This window comes from Trachinotus anak, unplaced genomic scaffold (assembly GCF_046630095.1).
Source record: "Trachinotus anak isolate AG129_WGS33_773 ecotype Australia unplaced genomic scaffold, CSIRO_AGI_Tana_v1 ptg000009l, whole genome shotgun sequence".
NCBI lineage: Eukaryota > Metazoa > Chordata > Actinopteri > Carangiformes > Carangidae > Trachinotus > Trachinotus anak.
In genome coordinates, this window is record NW_027273860.1 from 19,201,032 (window position 1) to 19,220,222 (window position 19,191).

Below are 19,191 nucleotides of genomic sequence, written 5' to 3' on the forward strand. Positions count from 1 at the left end.
AGCCCTGTTGCAGGTGCTTCCACTCAAGACTTGCTTGTCTGCAGTGTGATTGTTAAAACTGTTGTAGCCGAAATGCTACTGACTCCTCAGGTGGTGGATGGACCCTGCAGAGTATATGCATTCAATTATGTTGATTAGACTTGTCCTTTTGTCCTGAGCTCTGTTTTCAATGTGTTGACAGCCCCTTTGAGGTATGAAGGTGTGACGAAGCATGGAGCAGAGGACGGGTGAGGCACTTAGTACCTGATATTCAATGGCATGTTGGAAATGCGATGCAATAAAGTAAATCCTTTTTGAAAAGCTTGGCCTGACCTGGCTCTGAAATGCAACTGAGATAAGGTCCTGCAACCTGGAATCTTTTTACTTCTCTCAATGAGACATGATCTCAGCAAAGGCCGCAGATTCTTTGTAGACCCTGAAAAGGCATACGTTCAGAGTTCAGCTCGTGGTAGTGATATAGTCGATATATGATTGGAGTGACGGTTGATTGCACCTGGACCGACCCACAGTACTTGAAGTCATTTTTCCATGCTGTGGAGCCCTAACTAACATCTTGCAAAACTCACTCGTTTTTTTCCCCTCTCAAACTATGGAGTTAGTCAGAGACCGTGACATTGAAATATCATCGAAGATCTTATAGTAGGACTCTGTCCTCTGACCTTTTTTAATGTGGAGAAGTGGTTTGGTCTTTGGAGCTTGTAATAGGAGGCTTGTGGGGACAGACTCTTGCTGTTGCATCCCCTGGCCAGCCTTGTATATTACCTCTCTCCATGCTCTTCCACAGTCTCCCACTGTTATATCCCAAGCAAAATGCTGCTGGACTCATTGCAAATTATGTTTTAAGATCACAGCATCTGCTCAGCTAATACATCTTGTAATACTATATAGTTTTATGTCTAGCAATTGATGCCATACCAGTAAAATGACCACTTAATGCAGACAGCCAGTTCTGCTAATGGTTTTCCATGCAGAAGAAAGACATTTTTTAAAGTGGCCCGGCACAGGTAGTCCTCAGGACAGAACAGAAGCTGCATGGGGGCAGTGGACTGATGACATATTTTGTCCTGTGCATTGATGGATGTGAACAAGGGGTCCTAAACACTTCTCCTTTTGTTTGGCACCTGTCTCAGGTTAAATCTGTTTTCCCACCCACTGTCTGTCTGGAGTTTCTCCCTTCAGACGAAAACGTGTTTGCATAAATGCAGGAATTATCATCACTGTAATTGTTATTTCTTGCTGTTGCAGAGAGCCGTGACTCCCTAGTCTTTTCATGGTGTTCCTTCTCATCTTTGTCTTCAGTGTCATCATTCTTCTTCTGTTTGCACACATGGATTAATCAGATGTTTTTAATGTAAATGTGTATCTCAGAAGATGTGTCCTTTTGTCCCTTTTCTTTCTGTCTTTGTCTTGTTTTGTTGTGCATGAGGCAGCCTTTGCTCCTCTCTCAAACGTAGAATAAAGATGTTAATGAAACCTGGAGTGGATTAGGCTACACAGTCTGCAGCTGCTTCTCTTGATGCCACCCCTGTCTACCACATTTTTTGTTAACCACAGACGGCCCTCTATCATGTTCACAAGGCAGTGTTTCCATACTGACCTGCAAAGAAAGCTCCCACATGTCACGATTCTCTTCCCCCGGCAGTCTGGTGAGCCTCATGAACATTGTGCTCGCTATATGCTTCCAAAAGATATATGAGGAAGGTCAATAACTCATTCAGCACCTGGGACAAAATGCAGAGGGGGAGGAAAACCCAGCATTCATTTCCTGCATTCGAACAAGTTCATTTTCACCAGACAGACACACAGTTTGTCTTTCTGCATGTAGTTCGGTTAAATGAGGTCCCTTAGCATCAGTACTGTACAGTCCAACACATAAAGTTATGGAGTTATTTGTCTCCCAGCAGTCTGTGTGCCCCTTCTGGTGTGTAAGTAAACAGTGCTGTAGTTACAATGTCACGGCAAGGGTCATATTTTACAACCATCCAAACTCTGTGTTGTTAGATTAGTCCCTATAATTTCCTCATCTTGTGCTGTTCTAGAAAAACCCCTGAGGTCGTTGACCTATGTGACTTGCAATTTGATCCATATCATCTTTAATGCATTTCATTGTATGGGATTTCTTTGTGTGTTTTACATAAAAGGGATGTTTGAAAAACACTGTTATTTTCTTTAACCGCACTGGAGGTGTGGGCGTGAGAGGGGAAGTGCTGTTTGGCAGTTAAAGTGGTCACTTCCTCTGTGTACGGGAAGCTTCGCAGGCCCTGGCCTCTCCGATTTCTCTGAGGACTCTTTTGACCATTCTGCGTAACATCACGCTGGTCTTCAGGACCTCTGGGCTGGGCTGGTCCAGCACTAGCCACAACAGAACGTAGTAGTCCACTACAAGACAGTGCCAGGTCCGCTACACACAGCCGCCGCACGAGAGGGTCCAGAATAGTCTGGCCAAAACAAATCAAATGAATCCAAACCAGAATGCAAGAAACAAGTCGGTCCACCCTTTAGTGGTGAAGACTTGGCGCAGTCTTGTTTCCTTTCTTCTTCTTCTTCTTCTCCCCTCTCTCATTTTGTCTCTCACTGTCTATGCTGGACACGGTTTCTGATGTTACAGATCTATATGTGTCCTTACATCTGGCCTTAGATTTATTTCTCTCCCCACTTTTTATAGTGTCTACACAGTGATTTTACCACCGCTGTGGTTGTTTTTTGGCCCATTTCCCCCCTCTCTCTCTCTCTCTCTCTCTCTCTCTCTCTCTCTCTCTCTCTCTCTCTGTCTCTCTCTCTCTCTCTCTCTCCCTCTCTCTCTCTCTCTCTCTCTCTCTCTGTCTCTCTCTCTCTCTCACTCTCTCTCTCTCCATTTCTACTCCTGACTTGTCCACCCATACAATATTGTATTTAATTCCAGCTTTGCAGATCCTTGTTTAGCTCCTGGCTCCTCTACAGCTCTCCCTGTTGTTGTTTGAAACTGGGTTTTCTGTGGGTCACCGGGTTCAGCCTGACACGCTGACCCCAGAAGGGGAGCACAGTGGCAGCTTGTCTTTTATCATTTTTCCGCCATCATGTTATTATTTCTGATCAGCTAATGGAGTTGATGCTTTTCCCATAATGTGCCATTGGCGCACACCACACAGCCTGTTTAGTTCGTCCCAGCATGGACAGGGAAGAATTGTTGTCAGAAGGAATAAAGCATTGAATCATTGAGAGTGCAGACAGGAGGGGAGACTTTGCACCTGGGCAGAATAATGCTTTGGGACTCTCGCTCTCATTCCCTTCATCCCCTCCTACCTGTATCTCAGCACTGCTAATAGTAATGACATTACCATATTCTCCTCCCCTCCACTTTCACCACCCTTCCTACACCCCTCACCTCATCCTCTCTTCTGTCTCTTTAAATCTTTTTTTTAATATATTATGTGAGATGTTCTGTTGGGAGTTCCAAGTTGTAAATGATTGAGGAGGCCAGCTGCCCCTCGGACAGGCTTGTGTTAGCTAGAAAGTTACTGATGATGAGGACCACAGAACCAGGCATCAGATGATTATATACCTGGGACAATATCACACACCAAGCCGGAGTAAAACCACAGAGTTTGCTGTCAGGCGACTGGTGCACATGTGTTGTGTGTAAAATCTCTCTCTCTCTCCTTTGTTGTACTTCTTCCTTTACCCCAGAGCTTTAGTGGCAGTGAGGTGTGAGGCGCTAACACTACACAGAATCCGTGTTGTGAGCTGAAGAACAGGGCAGGTTATCTTGATGTATCCTGTGTGTCTGCTCTTACAGAGTCAAATCATCTGCAAATGGAAAGCAGAGGATGGAGAGTGGCAGATGACACACCATCTATCTGACTGCCCAGCAGCAGCAGCAGCAGCAGCAGCAGCGCATGACATGAGCTACGTTAGTCAGCCGTGCCTTTCTTGCCAAACATCCTGAGCTGCCAGCACACACTCTCTCTCTAACCCAGTCAGCCGGCCCGCCACAGCTCAGTCAGTCAATCATTCATTCAGCCAACAACGTCAACCATTGTTTTCAATCAATCATTCTCAGCTATGAATTACTTCACTTGTGCCTGTGGTGTTTTTTTTCCTTCTCTCTCCTTCCTCTCTTTCGCTCTGTCCTCTGATGAAAGACGCTCTCAGAGAGATAGCCAAGCCGCTCCAGTTTGTTTTGACATTTCGATGGCTCCGCCGTGAATGTGTTTAGAGTTTCTTCACATGATCAGTATGAGTTCAAAGGGCTTCGAGCACTGTGCGGTTGTGTTTGAGGAGTTTGAATCTGGGGGGCCTATTCTGGTGCATTAGTAGAGAGGTCTTTGATGCACATAACCCAGCCACACTGCACTCTGTATGGGTCCTGACCTTTAACATATCCTCTGGTTTAGTGGCTCAGGGCCACACTGAAGACCAGAACAGAACAGCAAACAAGGATCTGCTACTACTCTCCATCAGTTGTGCTCCAGGACTCTGTTGTGTTTGGAAGGAGCCCTGCTCACTCACTGGTTTTGTGCTCTCTCCCTCTGAGTGTTTCACCTCCCCTCTGCCTAATCTTGAAACCATCAGCTCCCCAGTCTGTTTCTCTTTAAATTGAATTTGAAATATTCTTTCCTTTTATAAGCTGGGTTAGTAAACCCCTGAAAGGCCTTGCAGATTTCAGCACTTGTTGTTCTGAGGGGATTCAGATTCAGCTATGGGCCCGCTGATCCATGCACCCTGTTTCTCTCACTGTCACTAACAAACTGTGCTCATGCTATGGTGATGACCTGTATATAGGCCTGGATAGAAGTCTGCTGTCCTTGTGAGCTCATGACATCAGTTCGTGTACAGCCAAGCCTGTTCACTTCACTTAACCTCAACTTCAGTTCTTTTAAATGCAAAAGGTTATTTCAAAATAGTTCAGTTCCATTCATTTTTTAAAAGTCCTGACAAGACAAAAACAATTTACTTCTTCTGAAACCTCAGTTTAGCAAACACACGTGCACTTCACTCCAAAGAACTGATTGTTTACAGGCAGGGAACATGTATGGATGGAAATCCTCCTGAGGCATGTGTGCCATCTGTTTAGTTATATTAAAAAAAAAGAAGGTTCATATTGAACTTTTCAACTGATCAAAAAGAGGAATTTGTTGTGGCCTGACATGGAGTTGTTGGAGTTGTTTCTGACTGGGAACAGCAGTGTTCCTGAAACAACAGGAAAGGCTGGGACAATAGTGGGAAGTGGAGACTGCAGGAAATGCTTTATTACCTCTATGTTTCCTTTTTAGCTTCCACTGACAAGCAAAATTAGAGTGTTTTGTTTATTCTGCTGAAAGTAGCTTGTAGCACTTTCAGGTGTGCTTACTTAGGTATGTGTTTGACTGAGTGCATCTGAGGAAAAGATAAAGAAACAAAGCATCCACTGATAGATGTGTGTGTGACTAAAGGCCCTAGAATTGGCATTTATTTGTATGTTTATGCATTGCCTTATGTGTCTATTTATGGTTTGTGTCTGGGGTTACAGTATATATATTCCTGCCCACGTACAGTCCTGTTCTTTTATGTATCAGTAAACTACAGATGTATGCACATCTGTTTCTATGCATGTGTTTTTGTGTGTGTGTGTGTGTGTGTGTGAGACTTTGTATGCATGCATTTATACCTCCCACTGTGATGCCGACCCTCTGCTTCCTCTTCCCCTTCTCCAGGTCTGTATGAGTTGCTGGCCGCTTTGCCCTCCCAGCTGCAGCCCCATGTCAGCCGCCCAGAGGACAACACCTTCCTCCAGGACATGTTTGGGGAGAAGAGCCTCCACTCGCTGGTCAAGGTAAAATAAAAAAAATAAATGAAAAAGCACCCCTTTCTTTCAAAGTACAGTACTTGTGTGTTTTGTGTAGTGGTTTGTTTGTTTGGGATATTGTTGGTATTGTCAGGATGCTACAGTTGCCAAAGAAAAAAAAAAATTCACAACCATCAGGGTTGAGGCACTTCAGTTCTTTGTAAATTCCATACTATGAAACAAGGTATTTTTATTTCTGGCATTTATTTTTTCATTTAGTATTTTTTTTGCAAATCATGTGCATGTAGTTATATTCACTTAATGTAATTGAAGGTCATGTGTATTTAAATCCTCTCCTCTCCTTGGATCTGGACTGGGTTGAATGCTGTCTGCCTTACCCACCTTCACACTCACATCCTTCCTCTCATGGGACAGGACCGAATCCGAACCCTCTCTCCCCTGACCCCCACCCCTGAGCCGACCTCTGCAGATCAAATAAAAACACACACTTGCACCTTTGTTCTACACTGCTTTATTCAAACTCCCTCCCTCCAGTCTCATTCATATAATACCAAGTTTATTGTCATTCCAACAGCCTACCCACCCAGATCCTCTAACACCCCCTCTGCCAGCAGGAATGGGCCTGTGGTCCAGTCACTGCCTGTTAAATTAGATAGCTGCAGAGTTTGGGGAGAAGATGAGCGCACTTGATATCTTTATATGCTCACAGACAGACAGGGGTAATGAATGTAGCACATTCTGTCTGTCTGCCCGAACCTCATCTTCACTTGGGATTCTCTGCAACCTGCAGCCAATCTCCTCAATCTGCAGTTTTTGGAATGGGAACATGAGGGTTTTCACTGTAAATCAGCTTGTTTTTCAGTCACTTTTAAACTAATTAAGATATAAAACAACTGCCTCAAAACCTCTCTAATTGTTACAGCTGTATTTTTACAGTGTCGTTTGTATATGGTCTCTATTTTGAAAGAATGCCCGACACAGTTTTCCTGTGCTGGCATGATATATTTCCCCCTTTGGTGGTCTCTGTTTCTCCCAGCCAAAGAATAATTATGTCACAGAGACCACTGAGAGAAAAATCGGCATAATTTTCATCCCCTCCCTTTTAACGAAATCTTTTCTTTGTAAGCATGTTTGTTCAGGATCCAGGGTTGTAACGCACCAATGTGAGCGTGCCTGAATTATGGCATACCTCAGACGCTGAAGTAAAACCCTGATGTCGGGACTTGAGGAAACCAGAAGGGTTTCATTTGATGCCTGGATTGTTATGGATGGCCAAAGAATAAGGCATCTTGAACATGGATAATGATGGGCAGGGCCTGCGCATGTTCAGGCTCTCATTCGTGTTGGCCCCAAAGAAAACACTGCGTAGTGTGGGGCAGATTGAATGATGCTAATGAAGGTGGCATTATATTTCTCTGATATTTAGCCAGGCACAAGGGTGGAGCTCCCAGACTTCACCTAGCCCTCTAACCCCTGATTATACCTTGATAATCTTTCAAGATCTTAAAGGGGAGAAAGTGTAAGTGCTGTAACCTTGTAGTCTATTTACCTGGAGCACAGAAAGATTCGCACTAATTGCTAAAAGAATCACACCTTCAATTGGAAGCTCAGTAGATAATTGGCCTCTGCAATGTTCTCCATACGATGGACCACAAGGATCACAGAGGAAGATGAACATGAAGGTGAAGCTCTCAATTTAGCCATCAGTCTTTGAACTTTGTGTAGTAACTGAAAGAATTAGATCAAAGATGCAAACAGTCAGAATGGTTGGCTGGAACTGCTGCTCCATTGCACTGGGAAGAACCAGTTGCTCAGGCATTTCAGTCATATCCATGGATGCCACCCATGGATTCCAGGCACGTCGAGCGAGGAGGAGACCCTAGGGCAGACCCAGAACATGAGGTATTAGAAATCCCATCTCATCCAGGAGAGCCATGGGATCCCCCAGGTGGAGATGGAGAAAGTAGGGAGAGGGAGTGTCTGGGCCACTTTGCCGAGCTTCCTACCAGATAAGTGGCGACTGATGGATGAATATACAAGAACAAGATGTCTCTGCAGTACCAATCTTACCAATGGCAAACAGCTGGGCAGATCTTGTATGTAGTCAAGTCAAATCAATTTTTATTTATGTACCGCCAAATCACAACAGAAGTTATCTCAAGGTACTTTTTAAATGGAGCCAGTCTAGACCGTACTCTTTATAATGTTGAGTACAGAGACCCAACAATTCCCACCATGAGCAAGCACTCTGCGACAGTGACAAGAAAAAAGAAGAACCTCCTTATTAGAGGCAGAAACCTCAAGCAGAACCAGTAGTCTTCTCTTTCTTCATCCTAATTGATCTTAGTGATTGTCCAAAACCGACAATTACTCATTTTGTGTGTATGCATGAAAGAAGGGTTGAGAGGTAAAATCAACTTCTGAAATGCCATCATGACATGAGAATACCACTTTGTTCATGTGCCAGCTAGACACTGAGTGGCTATCATTTTGGGGCCCGTGTCAGTGCAAGTCAGTAAGTGAAGTATCAGTTAAGATCTAAGCTAATGTGACCCAATTCACTATTGCTACTGTAGCAGAATAAATACACCCAATACAACACAGTTTGCGCAGCCATGAAATGATCAAATACACCAGTAGAACATCAAAGACCCTCATTGTTTCTTCTGAGCCTGTTCTGAGCCCGTTCTACCTATTTTCATTCTCACTGTTTTTTTAAGTGGAGGGAAACTGAGCTGCTTTTAGCGTCTCTTATTGTTAACGTGGAGGCATAAGTGGAAACTGCCGCTGCTCCAGACAAGCAGAACTATATGCTTCCTCTGCTTTCTATTTGGTACTGAGACATGAGCCAGCCTGTCATCCACTGAGCCAAACTGACAGACACGCAGACTTTGAATCACACAGAAGTACAGAACAATCATCTCGCCTTACAGCAGAGACCAGCACTCGAGACGCAACATTCAGGTGAACATGGCTAACGTCAGTGGCACACCATTAATAAAACTGTAATTGTCCCTTTCCTCTAAAACCCCACCAACAAATCTCCATGGAGTCCACCTCTTATTCCACAAGGCTGTGAAGGGGATACTTGGGGAAAGGCTAAACAGCAGAGAGAAAACACACACATCATGTTAATCTGACAGGCTCTGCAGCTCAGGTCTCTCATATGGAAACACTCAGGCCTCACCTGGGTAATTATGGAGCATCAGTTACTGGTCAGTCTGTCTAAAGAGGGAAAGAAAGACCAGAGGAGGAGGTATCAGAAATGGAAAAAGAGAAAAGAAAATTTAGATCAACACAAAGACTTAAAACCAGACTTAGGGCCTCCTCACCTGCCCTCATCAGGCGGTTGTGACAGCCTCTCACATCCCACACATAATCCGATTATGTCAGAGAGATGAGACAAATATTTTCTCGTATCATCTTTCAGCAGGGCTCACAGGTTTGCTTTATTTTGCAGACTTTTCATCAGTACAACATTGGAGCTGACATAAAATGTGAGACCTGGCGTGTAGAGCTAGCATAGCAAAAACGACGCAGACAGTTCGCCTCTTTTCAATTAAAGGGACTTACTCAAGTGTGCTTTCTATAAATTCCACCACACTCACTGTTCCACTGCCAAGTTCCCACTACTCCACAAAAAGCCACAGGAAATATAATACAATATTCAATTTCCACCTGCCTCAGGTGGGGCTCTCCTGCGGGACCAAGTTTCTGTCAGCAGGCCTTTAGCCAGACCCTGAGATCTCTCATTTTGTGGTCACTCAGTTTTCCCTTAAATCTGCTCCGGTTAGTTGCTAATAGGCTTGGCACTTGCATTGTTGTTACACAGCAATATTGATGTGGGTTGCCAGTTTGTTCTTCAGTGCAACAGGCCTTTAATGACATGTAAAGGTGCTGCAGCTGACGCTTGTACCCAAGTGGAAAGTTTTGGCTATTTTTGATGAACGAGCTCATTTTCAGACAAACTGGACTGTATTCCTTGAGCACCAGACTTGGTATCCCATGAATAACTGGATCAAGCTCTAGGTAGCCCTCCAAGTTTTATGACTCATCCTGTAATGTCCAACAACTCTACTCTATGACAGCAACCCTAGACTTGCCCTTTGGGCACTTAACTTATCCTTTCCACACCTCAAAACATACCTTGCTCCTGGTCCCCATTACCAGCGAAGATCACAAAAAGGAAATTGTTCTAAACTCTGTGAGTCATTTAAGCCCCACACCCTGCACGCAGCAGTAAAAGCTACCTAATCGTCTTTGGTTCAGGACTCACCCTGTAAACGTACACCACGCCAGCGATCCACTCGCACTGTCTGTGGTCACCACTGGCGTCTATGTTTATTATCTCAGGGGAACAGGAGCTCTCATGTGGTAACAAGCAAATACCTGCAGGAGGCCTTGGAGAAGGGAGCTTTCATCCTTTAAGAAAGATGCCCTTCGTATTCATTTGACCCACTTAGCAAATGAGTCAACTCACTGTAGATTTGTATATTTTGATTGAAAACAATTGGAGATTTGGTGTGGCAGTGATTGTAAATTAAAGAACTTTGTACAGGCTCTGGTTGCAGTAATTCAACTTGTTTGTTGCTAGAAAACACTCTTTTTGACACAAGCCAGGCGGATATTTATGGTTTGGAAAACCTCACGTAAAATCTGAAATAAATCCCCTTCCTTGCAATGTTTTGTGTAGAGTTTTCATAGGAGTTTAATGGTCGACTACAGCATGAAATCAAAAGATCATGCTCAGTATCCACAAACAAGCTCCTCTGAATTGAGCCAGAAGAGCTTGATAAATAGGCGCAGGACGAAGCCAAAGGCAAGGTTGTGATAGGGACAGGGAAGAGGAGGAGGGAAGCTCCCTAGTAGCAGCAGTATGACCTGTTGACTACTGAATAACCTTAAAACTCATTGACTTGAACCATGTCTGGAGCACTGAGGAGGACAGTAAAGGAGAGGAGAGCCCTACAGATCCACTAGTCCTCATTCTATCACTCAAAATGTCTGTATTGGTAATCAAGGAAAATCCCTGGAGTCATCCCACAACCATTATTCCAGGTCACTTTGGTTGACCCCGATTTTGTATTCTTTAGGAAAAAGAAGGACTCAAAGTAAAACCAGAAGGTCTACACAATACCAAGCCAATCTTAATAGGACATGGAGCAATACACAAAATATGGAAAATGAGGTTCATGGTGCCATATAGTGTATTTATGGCTCCCTGATGGCCTGGGAACTGCCTGAAGACATCATGCGCTCACCTGGAGCTTTTAAAGTTGGTCTGAACACATTTGTTTATGTTTAATTGACTGCCTGAAAAGTACTCAAATCAGTCTAATTCAGTAAGTCAGATGCATTTGTCCTGGCTTTATGCCCTCACTCATTCATAATACTGCCTCCCAATAGCGGCTGCATATCACATAAATGAGTAGCCTGATTAATAAAAGGCACTTCCCTTTGTTTTTTGCTGCTGATGTTTTTATTCTGTCTGCATTTAGAGGCTGAAACACAAACAGCAAAGGATTTAAGATAAGTCTTAAGACAGTCTTTGTATATATGCAAACAAGTGAGACTGTGTCCTGCACTGTCCTGGCTTTACAGAATACATGGTGTCTGTTGAGGTGTGTCAGGGGCCTCTCTGCTCCCAAAAGCTGAGTGAGGAAACATATCTCCTACCTAAATGATATGGCTGTCATGATTGTTGGCGAGCTGCCCTGGTCATTCTCTCTCTCTCTCCCTCTCTCTCTCTCGCTCTCGCTCTTGCTCTCTTTCTCGTCCTTTGGCCCTACTTTCAGTTCTTAACCAGCTGTCACATTCTCCAGGTCTTTTCCACCCACAACACCGACAGACAAGCTCAGGCACCGGACCCCTCTGTAGGAGGTCTTGGTCAAGCAAAGGAGCTTGGTTTGTTTGTGCTTGTGTAAATCTGTTCACATCTTCAGTGATGTTCCTGGAATCATCGAGTGTTTTGGGTCTTTCAACATCATACACCCTCCTTCAGGTGACCCAGCTGAGGCTGGGAGACAAGTTGCTCTCCCTCTGCCTTGTTGACAACCACTGACCAGTCCCTCGTACTTGGAAAGCTTCCTATTAAAGTCCTCTTCCAAGCAGTCTCCCCACAGTACTGTCAGCTCTAACAGAACCACTTGTTTGGTGGGCTTTGACAAGAGAATGATGTCTGGTCTCAAGGTGGTGGTCACAATATGGTAACCACTATTATATTAATCAAATCATTTGACAAATGTGTCAGTTGGCTGCAAATACTGATTTGTTTCATTATCAATTAATCTGACGATTATTTTATTGTTTAATTAATTAGTTGTTTGGTGTGTAGAACATGAGAAAATAGTAAAAAATGAATATCATAATTACCCACAGCCCAAAGTGATGTCTTCAAAGTCCTTTGTTTGTTCCACCAATGGTAAAAAAAAATTAAAAAATCACAAGATATTCAATTGTCTAAAACAAAATGTCAAACACAACAAATCAATCTAGTAAAGTAAATATTTGGAAGTTTTGACTGAAATGATAAACTGATTATCAAAGTAAATTTATTTTTTTTGTCAACTATTGGATTAATCAAATAATTGTTGCAGTTCTAATCACTTAATGACCCAGAGTCATCAACAACTTCAATGCATTATTGTAGGTTGGGACCCTGAGTTGATTAGGCCTCTCTGAATGGGCTCTGTCAAATGGAAGCATACCAACAGAATTATAAAGGCTCGCCCTGTAGAAATTGCCTGAAAGTCTTGGCAGAATTTTCTAATACTATTGCTGGTGTGTTGTTTCAATTTTCAATTAAAAGCATAGATTTTAGTAGATCAGCCAACACAGAAAACTGTGTGGGACAAGTTATCTGGGATGGTAGATCCATGAGGAAAGATTATTTAAGTCACTGCCCTTTTGTAAACTTTGTAACCACTAATGTCAGTGTTGATTTGATACTCATTTTCTAATAGCTGCTCCTGATGACACTGGGCTGAATCTAGTTTTGGTTGCCATGTACTTTAGTGAGCAGGATTGGCTGGTTGTCCCCTCAGCAGACTGATGCAGAATGGTACTGTCATTTGAAGAATTGGTCGCAAACCACAACACAATGTCCAGGACCTGATGCCATCCTGCCAAGACTTTGTAAACTGAACTACTGCAACCAGAGAGAAAGCAAATCTACACTTTTCTTCTTAGGCTTCTTAAGTAAACATAACATGTCATAACTATTCCAGTTGTAACCCTGCACGTCTGTCTGTAATGCCCCCTTCCCGTCTCCTAAGCTTGGTCTAGTCTACCAGGCCACGGTGGCTTGACAAGGCGTTCTGGATCAGACCAAGAGATTGGACCTGGGTGGATTTAACGGAGGCCCGATACTGGATCTGCTCTGGCTGGTCGATATAGAAACAGCAATGGGAGAAAGAGCGTCAGCCTTAACCAGTCTGACGGGAAGTTTTCTGGGCCGTGGACATTAACCAGAGGCCTTGAGCCTCCTTGCAGGACTCAGAAACAGAAACACTATCCAGCCCTGTGATCTCCAGACCTCTCCTTCTCCTTCCATCAGCAAACCTCTCCGTCTATCAAGCTTTCCCCCTCTTGCACACTCTCTCCCTCTTTCTGTGCCAGACTGTGTTTGCTGCAGTGTGTCTGGATTAGCGTTTGTAAGGCATGATGTTTTTCCTATACGTCCAAGTCAACAATTGAAGCTCAAGACGGTCATTGTTCTTCATTCTTTGATCATGAAGAGAACATAGATACAGTTTGGATTACTGAATGTTATTACTGAAGGTTTCTTCAGAAGGTCTTCAGGGTGTCTGACCCTTAACTGTAACAGTGATCCTTCGCAATGGTTGGAGATCATGTTTGAGAAAGATGAAGATGGATGGATGTTATGTTTTCGTTCCATTCAGTTCTCATTGGAAGTTTGTCATATCGATTCTTACCCAGGTTAGTGGTTTTCTTTATAATGTTTTTCTCCTCATGTGTTGGTGTGTGTATTTTAAGCACACGGGGTATTTCTGGAAGCAAACACAACTTAGTCTGAGGCCTCTGTGGAAGCCAGACACACAGCGCTCCTATTGTAGCATGTTTTTTTTTTTTCTCAGTGAAGGTGCACATTCATTCATCTTTACTCTGCCTGTGCTTCTGGGAGCTTTCCTCACTGAGTTTTGAGCATTTTATCCCGACTCTACTTTACATCGAAGTAGCACTACATTTCTCACCGGAGAAGCCTCAGAGTCCCAGTCTCTGGTTCTGCTGTGTGTCCTAGAGCGGCGCTCCAGTTTGAGTTAAGCCGCCCTTGGCTGTAGTACACTGCCTCTCACTGTTTTAAATTCCACCAGGCCACTTCTGCTGTTTGCCAGGAGCACTGCTGCCTCACCAAGGGGACAGAGAACGCGCTATGCAAAAAGCGGGGTAATGACTTTAAAATACATGACTGCGTCATGGACAGCCACTTGGAAAGCGTCCTGAACTGTAAATAAAAGCATTTCAATCTCGCATTTGCTCACGAAGCAGAGGAGAAATTCCACAGTAACTAAGTAAGTCGAGGTGGTGGAGCAGCAACTACCTAAGCAGATGTCACTAGGACTGTGGTATGTTGGAGTGCTGAAGACACTGGCAACCTCTCTCATTTATTTCATCTGTTTTCTTACAAAGATGATCAGGACAGATGAAGTAACCGGAGCTGCCTGCCTGTCCTTTTACGGCCTTCTACTGTAGAAGAACAGACAGAGGAGAGGAGTCTGAGCACAGGGTGGAGTTGTTGGGACTTCATGAATGCTAGAGAGTAACTGTTCAAATATGATGTGGCTATGTGAAATTAAACAGATGAGGATGAAAATTTCCAGCAATTGCCCCAGAGTGCCAGTCTTACATTTCATGCCATAAAACATGAAACACACTGACAATAGTTTAACTAAACTTTGGAGTCTACTCTCTGTTTGTGTTAGCACCACTCCAAGCTATTCCAGTTTTTATCTCTGGCCCCAAAATTATCACAACTCTTGTGCAGGATCCTGCACCTCTCCAAGCCACTGCAAACCTACTGCACTGCTTATTCTTTTAGCCACCACCTGTTTAGCTTCTTATCCCAGCTGTCTTGTTCGAGGGTCCTCAAGTCACAGCTTTTTTGCGCTCTACAGCCGAGCAGAGCAACCATCCACCTCTCTCAGGCGTTCAGCAGATTACCTCCACGACACGCCTAATGCACCATGTTTTATGGCCGAGTAATGTCGGCTTTACACAAGGATTTGAACCTCTAAGCTGACCTTGAAACATGGCTGCTCTGTTGGCCGAGACATAGTCATAGCAGGCAGTGATTTATCACCACAGTCTGTGTGGATAAGTTGAGCTGAAATGGCAACCTGCTTAAGGCCAACAGCTGAACTGGAATTTTGATGAGAAGGGAAGAGTATGTGTACGCAAAGACATTTAACATATAGTTATATTGCATTTTTCTTACAAGAAAGTCATAAAAGAGCCTTTGGAGCACTCACATTAGCTTGTTTGTGTTGTGTTGTAAATGACATCATGTTTTGGGTTTCAGGACTTAGTTTTCTCTGGTGGTTATCAAAAACAGATGACGACTTCAAAAGACTGAAATGAACTCATCTACACATGTTGCATTTCTTTTTGCTAATCAGAGCTTCCTCAAATTTTTAGCCGGGGGCCAAAAAATCATTAGAAGGGACAGATCCCATCATGTGATTGTGTAATCTCACAGCATTCATCTCACTCCATCCAGCATTATCGCAGTATCCCCCGCACTGCTACTGCAGATTGCTGTCTAGTTAAACATCTTTTGTGATGTGCTGAGGAAAAATTATGTTTAACAGTCTTAAAACAGATGTTTTAATTGCACGCAGCATCTGTAGCTGCTCACAGTGTGACAGCAAACAAACTGCTTTTCTTGTCACTTTCTGTCCTGCTGAATAATTTTCTGTGGCAAACTGTCACCGCTCCATCTGTGTGTGTACATGTGTGTATAAGCTCCCACATGTGTGGATTTGGCCCCGCAAACACCAAGCTGGCCCAGGGGCCTCTCTGTCACTCTCTCCTCAGCCAGAGGGCCTTCTGTTCCACCATCGTGCTGGAATGCTTTCTGGGACATCCAGCTGGATCTGTAGGCCCTGGGCCCAGCTATCAGTCAGACCCATGGCCTACCATGCTGGGCTGGAGAGAGACTCAGGAGTGCCTGTTTGGAGGATGGTCGTCCCTGTCTGTTCTCTGATGGGACCTGACAGCAGCCTGTAGGCCGCATTCCTGCACAGCTGCTCTTAAATCACATATGGGGTGGTTGTAGTGTTTTTGTGTGTGTGTGTGTGTGTGTGTGTGTGTGTGTGTTTTTGTGTGTGTGTGTGTGTGTGTTTTTGTGTGTGTGTGTGTGTGTGTTTTTGTGTGTGTGTGTGTGTGTGTGTGTGTGTGTGTGTGTGTGTGTGTGTAGGCTGGAGCACTAGTTTGTGACTGTGTTTGACTGCATGTGCGTGGGCACAAGCGTGCAGTTGTGTGTATAAATTATTCCATCTCTGTTTCACATATCAGTGCTTGAGTGATGAAGTGTTTTTGTGTGTGTAAATGAGTGAATGTTAATGCACGAGTCGGGGCAACTTTCCCTTTTAGTAACTCTCCAGAGATACAGCTTTGTCTCTCTACATTGTGCAGTTGCAGTGTTGAGGGTTATAAGCAAATGTTTTGCCAATTTAACCAGACTGTTGAAATGATTTGGAGTCCTCACCGGGCCACTGGGGCATATCGAATGCATAGTGGAAAACTGGATTGTTTGTACAGCAGCTAAGCTAGCTGAAATACTTAGAATACTCTGTTGTGCTCAGTAGAGGGAGTCTTGTGTGAGTTTAAAGTTGGTGTGTACATGTTTTCATACATGTGTGCTTATAGCGGTCCACATGGGTTTTTGTGTGTGCTCCTTGCTCACACGTGTGTATGTGTTTGCTCAGGGAGGCCTCGCTGTGGCCTCTGCAGCCCAGTGTTGACCTCCTTAATCTCCTTCTCTCTCCCTCACTGATGAACACAATTTGTCCTTTCAGATCCATGAACGGCTGCAGCACTACGAAGAGAGCAAACCAGTCCCTGTCCTGGACAGCGCTGCAGCTCTGGCCCATGAAGTAAGTTCTTTTTTTAGAAGGAAGGGTTCTGTTTATTTGGTATAAAAACTATTGCTGGGTAACAAATGAAAGAAAAAAAAAACATTAACTGTCATCGTGAGCTGTTGGGCCACCATGCACCTCCAAAACAGTTTCGGTGCTCCTTGGAGAAGATTATTCAAGCCTCTTCCATAGGCTGTATATAAAGATGGATGTATCCTCTGTGACATCACTCACAGGTTTCTGAAGAGCAGTTTTGAAGCTCAGAGTGGGCTGCTACACTGTCACCATCTTGACTCCCCCCTTACTCCCGGCTAATCCAAAAATGGGTCAAGAGGTGGGGCATGTGTGGAGAAGAGACTGTGTGGCAAGCATACACTCACCCACCTGTCACTCAAAGTAGCCATGCCCTCAATTATACATTACTTAAAGCCTTAATAAAATGTGAAGAGGTGAGTAATATAAAAATTCACCCACGTACTGTTGTCATGAAAGAGGAAATTAGCTCAAGAGACCAAAACAGTTTTTTTGTACAAGGCTGTAAACACGTTTATTTCTGACTTGGACGTTTTAACATGAGTTTATGGGGACTGACTTGCTTTTGGAGCCAGACTCAAGTGGTCCTTCAAGGAACTGCAGTTTTTTGGCACTTAAGTGTTGGCTTCATTTCTCAGCCCTGGAGGTTGCTGCTTGGTCTCTACTGAAGGGATGAACATCATTCTTCCAGAAGTTATTCCTTGATTTGGTGTTTTGATGACGATGCTGGACAGCACTGTTCAACATGAGGGATAATAACTGCCCTACTCTGGCAGCTGAGTCGTGTCACATCCTCTGCCACCGCTGCCATTACTGCGCACAGAAGAACTGAACACATTTGCACTGACAGTGGAAGCAGAGACGTGTGTATGTGGAAGTTATTCCATTTGTCTGAAGCTAATTATGACTCAGGATTTAATGCACCGTTTGTGTCTGACCTCCACAATCTGGATGTGAAAGTGCTGCATTGCAGCTAATTAAACCCAGAAGGAATTACTTGCAAGTTAAAGATTCAGATCATCAAATTCCACGATTCCTTGCTTTTTAATCAGAAGCAAAACACCATTTAATAAAAACTGGAAAACATTTCAGCCAGGAAACGTAAGAAGTTACCAAGCTAGCAGGAGATATGTGGGGTGATGGCTCGCCATCTGCCCCGTGTAATGAGATCACTCGGTCAATAGCAGACCCTTGATGGTCCACTGTATGCAAGCTCATAATGCGTTTTGAAACAGGAGGATTTAATAAGAACAGAGATTAAGCTAAGTCAAATTGACTTCATGGAGCAGAGCATTGTGGATTTTTCTTTCTGTTTATCTCAAAGTCTCAGTTTGTTTTTGGAGCAGCTGATAAGAGAACAGGAAAGATGCCTAGCCGTCCGTGAAAACTGGACAAAATTTTTATGAAATGCTGTTGAGATAAAGGTACCGCCAAAGTAACAGCGGCTTGTCTGTCTCCACCTATAACCTCAGATCTGTGTGTAGATTTCTGCTTGGGTTGGATTTAGTGAGTTCTGTTTGTCCTACACGAAAGACTCTGCATTTGTTATGTTTCCCCACTCGTTTCTCCAGATTTTTCCCTTAATTTGTCTCTCGCCTACACTCACATTACGTCTTTTCTCTCTTGCATGCTCTGTCTTACTGTTTGTGTTTGAAAAACCAAGCAGACATGATTTGCTTACACTCAAATCCAGAGAGACTCAGTATAAGCAGGTAGGTAGTTTGTCTTACAGTACAACAGCTCGGCTGTGCAGATTGAACGCAGAAATGCAGATCACTGCCTCTTTATTGCGTGTCTCTAACACATACAATCACACAGAGCTACACAGGCTTACCCTCGACGCCTGACCCAGTGGCGTGCAGTCGTGTTGACAGTGTTTATCCTTTTTCTCCTCTTACCCTGGAGTGAACTCTGCACTGTCCCTCCTCTACACCCACTGCCTACCCTGCCACATGCTCTCTGCCCAAACATCCAGCCACACACCATGAAATCAAAAACCCAGCTCTGCAAAGTCAAACTGATCATTTTCCCAGGGCAGAGACCGGACCGAAGGGCCACTCATTCAGAGTGGAGCTGAAGATGGATGGGCGCACTGTGACAGACAAACTGCAGATGATTGAGTTCCGTCTTATAAACAGAAGGAGGGACAGGAAGCGTTGTAGTAGCGGCGTGCAGTTCTTCTTCACTGGTTAACCTGTAAATGAGGAGTCATCACACAGGACCAGTGATGATGATTTTTCTCCACTGGCCCAGCTGCTCTCCTCAAGCTGTGAAAGATATTTAGTCTCATTTATTACA

At 44.0% G+C, this 19,191-nt stretch overlaps 1 protein-coding gene across 2 annotated transcripts in view; it reads left to right on the top strand.

The window, feature by feature from the left end:
• mpp7a (MAGUK p55 scaffold protein 7a) overlaps window positions 1–19,191 on the top strand; it is a 142,676-nt gene that overhangs the window by 43,825 nt on the left and 79,660 nt on the right. For both annotated transcript variants that reach the window (XM_071485687.1, XM_071485688.1), the window contains exons 3-4: window positions 5,673–5,791; window positions 16,801–16,878. In XM_071485687.1, coding sequence (XP_071341788.1) covers window positions 5,673–5,791; window positions 16,801–16,878 — 197 coding nt within the window. The remainder of the gene's footprint in view (window positions 1–5,672; window positions 5,792–16,800; window positions 16,879–19,191) is intronic.